General features: G+C 33.4%; 1 protein-coding gene across 1 annotated transcript; it reads left to right on the top strand.

Annotated features, from left to right (window-relative positions):
* Window positions 1-230: 230 nt before the first annotated feature.
* LOC145039092 (protein DJ-1 homolog D-like) lies at window positions 231-3,841 on the top strand. Its single transcript, XM_078987218.1, has 5 exons — window positions 231-353; window positions 470-586; window positions 2,052-2,492; window positions 2,805-3,167; window positions 3,540-3,841. The coding sequence occupies exons 1-5, from the start codon at window positions 288-290 to the stop codon at window positions 3,726-3,728; spliced, it is 1,176 nt and encodes a 391-aa protein (XP_078843344.1). The 5' UTR covers window positions 231-287; the 3' UTR covers window positions 3,729-3,841.
* The last annotated feature ends 5,977 nt before the right edge of the window (window positions 3,842-9,818 follow it).

Raw genomic sequence — 9,818 nt, 5'->3', positions numbered from 1 at the left:
TGGTAAATTGAGTTGGCATAATATACTTATCTTAAAACCGCGTTCCAAGATAGAGTTATTATTTATTTTATACCCACTTAACTTAGGTAACATTTTCAAAATAATAAAATATACCTTAGCTTTTTTAGTATTATGTTTTTATATATAAAAAAATCATTATCTGATTTAAAAATAAAATAGAAACGATCTCTATCACCTTCCCACATAGATTACATATTTCTTCCCAACAGTCCACATTTGTGTCCAAAGGCTACTCCTCCAAACACTGATTTTAAGGATTATCTATAATGACTAATTTAGGTTCTCCAAAGAAGATCTTGATGTTATGTGGCGATTACATGGAAGACCTTGAGGTTTTTTTTTTTCTTTTTTTTTTCTTTTTTTTGTTCTTAACTTTGACATTTGCTGCTATAAACAAGTGGTTCTCAATGTGGACTTCGATTCTGATTAAAATGATTTTGTTGTGCAGGCAATAGTTCCTTTTCAGGCATTGCAAGCGTTCGGATTGTCGGTTGATGCTGTTTGCCCTGATAAAAAATCCGGTGATATTTGTCGCACAGTTCTTTATCGTACAACTCCTCATCAGGTCCTCCTCTTACTAAATCAGTAGACATTAAATACAAATTGATAATAATTCTTAAGCTTTGGATAAAGAAGAATAATTTTCTGGACTTTAATTGGATTCCTTTCTATTTTGCTCACAATGGTTCCCGTATTTTTTGAAAGCAAATAATCTGATATTTCCTTTATAACTAAATCACATTAAAATTTTATCAAGAGTTAATTACTAATGGGCTTGTTGTCCAACAGTATTTAGTGTTGCTCCGCAGTGTAGATTTTAGTAGTTTAGGAATATATATTCGTACTTTCAAAAAAAAATCAAGAGTTAATTACAAGTTTAGTCCCTTTATTTTACTCAAAATCATAAGTTTAATCTGGTTTTTAAAATTTTCCCAAACCCATCCTTAACTTTGCATTTTGTTAAGGATTTAGTCCATTGACTAAAACGGTTAAAAACGGGCCGTTAACCCCAAGTGATAATAAGATTACACCAACATGGCAACATCACGTGCCTTTTGCTTTCCAATTAACAACATCGACTATTATTATTTATTAACATACTAATGTACTAATATTATATTGACATGTATGTAAGCATTTTCAAGTAAATTTGCAAAAAACAAAAAAATTGGTAATTACTTCCATACTAACCTAAGTAACATTAACAAAGAATTACAGTAAAATCCAAATAACAACTCTATTGATCAAAAATACAAATCAACTACTACAATATCTAATTCATTTAATGAGTTAAAATGAAATCTAATGAATATAGAGAAAGTAAATAAAGCTAAAGCAGATTCTTACCTAATATGGAAATTTAAAGGGCAATAAAGTGTGATGAAATCAAATTTAACTAATCATCAGACGAAACTAATAAACTGACTCTATTGTGTAATGCAGTACCTACAGAACATCACCACTCAATTACAAGCTAAATCCAGTTTGCAAAAACTCAATGAAACTATATTGAATCATGCATGAGCAAAAAATGCAATATCCATCTATCCAATTTAATAACAACAATAAAAGATTAAGGGAACAAGTAAGAACCATGGATATTACTTTTGAAATATTGGAACTAACAGATTGGAAATTTAAGGGAACAAGTAAGAAGTTGCCCTACATGCACTAGTAATAAGATAGTTATGCTTCTATTGTATTTAGTCTTCTTAGGTTTTTTTTTTTTTTTTTTCCATCAAGCCATGTATTGGTAAAGTGATTAAATGGGTAAATCATATTTTTTTCTCATTTTCTGGACAATATTGTATACATAAGGTCTCAGTGGCGGACGCAGACTGTTTTAGTAGGGGTGTCCCACAGGCCCTACATAGGTCCGCCACTGTAAGACCTGTTTCTTTTTTCTAGGCCGAATAAACCGTCTCAACGAGACTAAAAAGGGAACATTTTACACTTACATCCAAAAAAGAAACATAAAGATTTTGTCAAATAGAGACACTCCCTCATTATGCTTTACTATATTTTTGCAGACATATTCAGAAGAGCGAGCTCACAACTTTACTCTGAATGCAACTTTTGATGAGATTGATGTAAGTTCATATGATGGGTTGGTTATACCAGGAGCACGTGCTCCAGAATATCTTGCAACGTATGAATCTGTGGTGAAAATGGCTAAACATTTTGCCATATTTGGAAAACCCATTGCTTCCATCTGTCATGGATCACTTATCTTGGCAGCTGGGGGTGTTTTGAAAGGTCGAACGCTTACAGCATTTCCTACTTTGGGACCTGTGCTTGTTACTGCTGGTGCTAATTGGGTACAACCTGAGACAATGGCATCATGTTATGTTGATGGAAATTTAATCACCGGGGCTGCTTACTATGGGCATGCCGAGTTTATTGGTAATTTCATTAAGGCATTAAAAGGAACTGTCACTGGTTTCAACAAACGGATTCTAGTCCTCTGTGAGGTAAGTAGTAAATTTGTAATTCCCTTCTTGAGCTGAGGTTGCTATCATTGTGTAGATTTTATAGAGCAAAATACCTTAAGAATATATGATTTGTAAGTATAAGGAAAAACGATAGTACAATGTTGTAGTAAAAAGAATTCCAAAAGTACTTTTCTATTTCTTGCATTTTTTTTCTATTAAGATATTATATTTTAAAAAATCTACCCACTTATAGTAGTGATAATTACTTTGTATTCGGATGATATTGCTATAATTGGATGAATTTTTTAAAAGCACGATGCTTTTTTTTTTTTTTTTTTGTTTCGTGTGTAGGATTTCATGGAAGAATATGAGATATATGTTCCTTTTCAGTCCCTTCAAATTCTTGGATGCCATGTAGATTCCGTTTCCCCCAAAATCGAAAAGGGTGATAGGTGCTATACAGCTATCCATGAATTTGAGGGGGACCAGAATTTTAGTGAAAAAAATGGACATGAATTCGAAATGACAACTACTTTTAAGGACATAGATGCTTCAAGTTATGATGCTCTTGTTATCCCTGGAGGTCGAGGTCCAGAATACCTGGCACTAAACCAAGATGCTATTAATCTGGTGAAATATTTTATGAACTCTGGAAAGGTCGTTGCATCCATAGGATATGGACAACAAATTTTGGCTGCTGCTGATGTTCTTAAGGTGAGGCTTTTTCTCTTGGAATTTATGTATATCATCAAAATCATTCTCAGTCACTTTCATTATAGTACAATGTTGGGATTTAAGTAGCATTCCATTCCCAGTCACCTTTCTTTAGAGAAGATAGCTTGGTTTTTGGATGGTTTGACTTTAGATGTTAAGGATAAGATTAAATTATGACCATATTACAACTACAAGTTGTGTAGTTGTAATATCAAGATAAGTTTAGTGGTTTCTTTCCTTATTACAAAACCATGATAAGACATTAGAGCATCCATACTGCATGTGGTTGAATGAGTCGGAATATTTAGTTGACATTCAATGGATTGAACTCATTATTTCTTGCATTTAACTCTTTTCAACTACATTTACTAGGGCAAGAAATGTACTGCATATCCTGCTGCCAAACTTCATGTGGTATTGGCTGGTGCAACCTGGATGGAACCTGATTCAGTAGATGGTTGCTATGCTGATGGAAATTTAGTGACCGGAGTAGGCTGGCCAAAACACCCTCAGTTCATTGCTAAGTTAATGGAAGTACTTGGTGTAAAGGTAAGTTTCTAGTCACACCCACAACATGACATATTTGTTGTCGGTTTAATAAGTCGGAATTAAATTCAATTTATAGAATAAGTCCGACATATTGTGATATCTTTCAAATGTAATGTGTATTGTAATGTAACAATTTTCATTTTATTTTGAGATGTCATATTTACTATTTCGAAAATTTGGAAAAGTGACAAGATATTCCAAGTATAGTAACACTACTAGAAAATAGGATATTACCGACAGAATTTTAGCGACAGAAAAATCCGTTGGAAACAGAGATGGAATACCGACGGATTAAGAAAACATAATTATATGGATTTTGGTGATGATTTTCTGATGATTTGGTAACACAATACACTTCGTTGGTAATACCGTTACAACTAGCGACACTTTAACAACAGAAATCTAAAAAAATTATATTCCACCGGAAATGGGTTAAAATAAAATTTGATTTTTTTTATTTTTATTTTTTAGATACACTTGGTTGGTAATACCTGTCAAATCGGGCCGTCGTGTCGTGTTTTTGTCTGACACGACACGACACGACAATATTTTTTGTAACACGAACACAACACGACACGATGTCGTGTTTTTTTTCACTAACACGAAAACGAAACAATTAAAAAACGACAACACGACACGATACGACAAAGATAATATTACATAACTGTTATTTTATTTAATTCATATTTAATCATATATAACACGATAAAAACGACAAACACGAAAAACACGACAAACACATGCTCAATCGTGTCAATTTCGTGTGGATTTGTAAACACGAACACGACACGACACGACATCGTGTTTTTTATACTTGACACGAACACAACACGAAAACGAATTCGAATTTTGATTTTGTCCCAATTTCGTTTCGTGTCGTGTATTTTTGTCGTGTCGTGTCATAAATTGATACCCCTAGATAGTAAGGACAATTTGGTAAATATAAGAATGTTAAAGGGAGAGGTTCACTGAATCATTGTGGGTTGGATTGTGCCCAACTCCCACTTTCCCTCTTCTCTTTCAACTTCACACTTCACACGACATCTCTTGTTCATCCCAGCGCATCCCCAATCTGCAACCAGCGTGCCAGCCCCTCCGCCTCCAGCCGACGGCCACTTCCTTCGCCAACGACATTACATCTGCCATCACCGACGTCAGCAAACCTTCTCCCTCCCAACGTCAGTCTGACCTGCAATCCACCACCCCTTAACCAAGTAAAATTGTTCCCCTTTCTCTCTGTGATCGACGAACAACACCGCCTTGCCTTCTTGCTGCCGCCATCGTCGAAGTCGTTGTTGCAGTCGGTGAACCTTATCATTGGATCAAATTTCATATTTTTCTCTAAGTTTTGGTAAAACAAACCCCAACTTATTTTTTCTATTACATCGATTGAGTTTTATGTTTATATTTGATGCACCTCGATCTCTTTTATGTTTAATCATCTTAAATGTATAGTTTATTGAAATTAGGGGTGAACAAAAATCGCACCGCAATTAAAATTAACCGCAAAAACCGCAGCCGATAAACCACAACCGGAATAAAAACCGATGGTAAGGTTTTCTGTTTTTCAAAAACCGCAAATTTACGGTGCGGTGCGGTTATTAGTTTCCAAAAACCGCAAAAAAACCGCTCCACACCGCATATATTATATACCATTTTATTTATTAATTATTAATATATTAAATATTAAAAATAAAACAAGTTTCATGGATGAAAGATGGATAAAATATTAACAAACAAAAGCGTTTGTTTTTTGTTATGTTTAACTTTGAAAATTTGTGAAATTAAACAATTTTAAGATATTTATTGTTAATTGCTAATAATTTGATGTTTTTAAGATATTAGTTGTTTGTGATTTAAGTTAATTGTTTTATACATTATCGTTTTTTTATCATTACAAGTAATATGTTTGAACTATTAAAATCATTTGAGCTCTAAACTGTGGTTAAACACCACACAAATTAACCGCACCAAATTCATACGATTAATACCGCAACACAAAAATATAAAATCGTACCGTAAAAATAACCGTCTAACCGCACCGCAAAATAAACACACCAAGCGGTTTTAAAAATGGATTAACCGCATTTGCGGTTAGTGATGAGGGTTTGGCTAATAACCACACCACGCTCACCCCTAATTGAAATGCATACAATGTGTTCGAGTAAATGCCCTATAAAAACCAATCCACCAAAATTGAATCTGTTGTTTTGAGTGCTTGAATCTATTTGAGTTTGGCTGAAATGGATACAGTATGAACTTCCATTCCTTTTGTTATACTTAAAATTCCATTTCTCCTTTTGTTATACATGTAATATAGAAAACACTACTGGAAAATTGAGCAAAAGCGATAGAATTTCAGCGACGGAAAATTCCGTCGGAAAAAAGCAACAGATTTACGACGGATTACCGACAGACAAATTACTATGATATTAGCAACGTTTTTGCGACGGTTTCGCAACAGAATAAAATTGGTCAGTAATCCGTTACATTCCAACGGTTTACCGACGGAAATCAATAAATTTGAAATTCCGTCGGAAATTTAAATAACTGGGGCAATTAGGTAAATATACGTGAATGTTACAAGGCATAGATTTTGCCCTATGCTAACGTTTACGCTTTCTCTTTCTAGTTCACTCGATACTATGCTCCTCCCACCGCATCGATGCAAGCGGCCACTACCTCCGCCAACGAAGTCACCTCCGACATCACCTCCGCCGTCACCCCCGGCAGCAAAGCCCTCGTCATTGACGCATCATACCTTCTCCCTCTCACTGGCGGTCTGACCTGCAACCCACCTCTGTGAACGACGACCACCATCGCCTCACTATCTTGCCGCCGCCACCATCGTCGAAGTTGTTGTAGCTGGTGAACCTTACATCGATTGAGTTTTACCTTGGATCCGATTTCAGCCTTTTCTTCTCCAAGTTGTGGTAAAAAAACCCTAACTTTTTTTGTTTCTATTACATCGATTGAGTTTTAGGTATATATTTTTTTCTAAATTGGATTATCAGATCCTCATTTAGCATTAGAATATATTCAATCATATTTTGTTGATAAATAGTAAAATTCAAATGCATTTCTTTGCCTGTTGAACTAATGTGTTTCTAGCGTGATGTTCATTTAGGTTGACAAAGTCCTTGCTACTAACTACCTTAAATTTGGGTCTAGAGCTTCTTCTCTATGTTTTTCTTTTTCTAGGTTTGAAGAGCACACGTAATTGATAGTACATTTAATTCATAGTAGGGTAAATACATCAAATAGATAGCAATTCTTGTTAATATACAAATTGGTTTAAGAATGTAAATGGGAATGTGGGAAAATTTTATCTGTTAATATACACTTTTTTGTTTTTACTTGTGGATGAACATGCATTGATTGTATTATACTTTTGTTCATTCATTGGGAGATTACAATCAGTGGTATCATAATGCATTTCCATCTCCCGGAGATTCGTAAAATTTGGGTATATTCCCCCGAGCTCTTCATTAGCCTTAAGAAGCAACAAACTAACAATCATAATTTTTCAAATTTCTTGATTTTATGGTTCATATTCAATAATTTAGGATAACATGGAGGAACGTAAAATTATAGTAAAATGGAAAGGACGCGTAAATGTACCAGATTAGAAATAATAGTGTAGTAGTGTGTACAACTAGCTATTGGTTTGAGATAGAATCTAATCTAAGGCATGTTCCATTGTTGTGTAGATACAATCTGTTATCTGTGTGAGGTCCCAACTGTCAAAACCAATAATCTTTTTATTGCTGCCCTAAGTAAAATAATAGCCGTCCAAATTATAGTCAAACCATAAAAAAAAAAAAAGAACGGATATATAATTTCAAAAACTTTGGGTAAGAATTACATATTTGCCATTATTAATATATTGAAATGGTGTTACTAAATAACAAACAGGGCCTAATGGAACATTTCTAAGGAAGTAGTGATCTTTTAGGTCCACTTAGTAGATTTGTAAATATAAAACAAAGTGAAACTAATAAACAAGAAAGAAACAGATATTTATCAATTACATATCAACTTCCAGCAGTTTCTCTCTAAGAAAATTTCGTAAGTATCTACCTTACTAGTACTTTTCACTAAATGCATGAAGGACAAATAGTAATGGCTCACTGTTACCCATGACTAAAGAGAAATTTTTTACAGTGGACATGTATATTGACATGTCTTGGCTACTTGTATTATTTTTATGTGTATATAAAAAATAATGAAAAACTGGGAAAATTTTGCTTAATGAGTTAATCATATGGTTGTTTCTTTTCTACTTAATCTGTACACAATGACTTAATGGGTTAAGCCAAAAAAACCTGACTTAATGTATTAAGACATGAATCCTTTAGCTATTTTCCTCTCATGTTAAAATTGATGAGTATTGTGAAATGTAAGGGTACAATGGTCATTTGGTCTCAATTAAAAGAAACAGAGTCTATGTATAATAATATATGGCTCTTTATCCGGAAAAACATCATTACACATACAGGACTTAATGAGGAAGAAAAGAAACAGCCCTTTAGTTTAGTCATGTGAGGTGCCATGTGGACATAAAGTGAACACTTTTTTCCAACAGGATGCCACGGAGGATTGAATACCAGTTAAAACGTGTTCCAGTCGTGCAATTGAAACAACATGAAAAGTTTTTTTTTATCAAATTTTAGTATATAATAGGTCAATACCTGATATCCTACAGAAGAACTTTGTGGAACTGATGTAATCTGGGTGTGTGGTTTCAACTTCAACCAACAACAAGAATTGATCAGCTGATATATTTATTACAAAAAGGACATGTGTGCATGTTAGTACCTATTAAGATGATTAATAATGGAACGGAATTTTACTTGATAAGGATCTTTATAAATTTAGATATATATTTTCCTTTGGTCTTTTTTCTATAAGGTATGATACAAAAGTGAACTTTTAATGTTATACCTTTGGTCTTTTCTTTAGGTAAGTTAAGATCTTACGTTCACTTCACAGGTTTTGATTGCAGAAATGATTCCAAAATTGCTTTCATGTGCCATTAGTAGTTTAAAACATATGTGGTTGCTATATTATGAACTTGCTGACTTCGGTAAAAAAAGTCAATTTTTTTCCTCTTACCACATACCTGAGATTGGTGTAGGACATGTAATTTTAAAGTTTTTCTTGCTTGTATGCCTGACCCGTTATATAAAATTGTTGTGACTTGTGGTTCTCATGATATGCAGATTGAAACAAGCATTTTTTATTATCTTGAAGCTGGTGCAGATATAATAATCACATCTTAGCAGGTAAGTCTTTTTGTTATATTTTAAAATATCCATTGAATCATAACTATAACTATGTTACATGTTTCCATGCTAAGTAGGATTTCAAAATATGATGTTGTAATTTCTAAACAAAAGTTGGATGTCATCATAGTGACAACCAAAATCAAATATTAAAGAAGAAAAAAAAAAATTCTTACAAAATCTTACACCTTTCCAGCCAAACATTTAAATAAAGAAAAAAAACTAAAATAAAAATAAATTACACCAAAAAGAAAATCACTAACAATATCAAATGAAAACAAAAACTAAAACCCTATACGGTATAATAACAATAATTTCATCAAAAACGTCTTCAACCGTCGATATAGAGACATTATTAATGGTGCTAGAAAGGCATCTGCATTTGCAGCCAAAAAGGCTGGTCTTGTCTTCCCACCAAGGGAGACTTATGACTTCTCAGTGATGCGTGATTTTCCGCCTACTTGGATCACATCTGACGTATGGCAGGCTCTATGCACGGTAAAGTGATATAATACAATAAATTTCTTATAATAATAATGACTTTCTGTTTTATCATAAAATAACTTGTATTTATTACTACATAGATATGGGACACTGATACTTGGAGAAATATATCCGAGAGCGGAAAGAGAAATCGTAGCAGTAGTGTTAATGGTTCCATCTCGGTACATACAGGTGGATCGATTACAACAGAACAACACCGCAAGAAGATGGTAACTGAATCTTGTTTATAAATTTTAGTAATTTGTTTTTAGTTTAGCATAAATTACAATTTTTTTTTTTTTTTTGGTAGAAGGCAAAGGGGAAAGACCCTTTG

The sequence above is a fragment of the Lactuca saligna genome, chromosome 4, assembly GCF_052625555.1.
Source record: "Lactuca saligna cultivar CGN05327 chromosome 4, ASM5262555v1, whole genome shotgun sequence".
Taxonomy (NCBI): domain Eukaryota; kingdom Viridiplantae; phylum Streptophyta; class Magnoliopsida; order Asterales; family Asteraceae; genus Lactuca; species Lactuca saligna.
This window is presented reverse-complemented; position numbering and strand designations above follow the sequence as displayed.

Bases quoted from the DNA above. Each gene is read 5' to 3' on its own strand.
- LOC145039092 (XM_078987218.1), top strand. From the start codon at position 288: ATGACTAATTTAGGTTCTCCAAAGAAGATCTTGATGTTATGTGGCGAT. The intron at 354-469 runs GTTTTTTTTTTT...TTTGTTGTGCAG, and splicing joins ATTACATGGAAGACCTTGAG to GCAATAGTTCCTTTTCAGGC. The intron at 3,168-3,539 runs GTGAGGCTTTTT...TACATTTACTAG, and splicing joins CTGCTGCTGATGTTCTTAAG to GGCAAGAAATGTACTGCATA.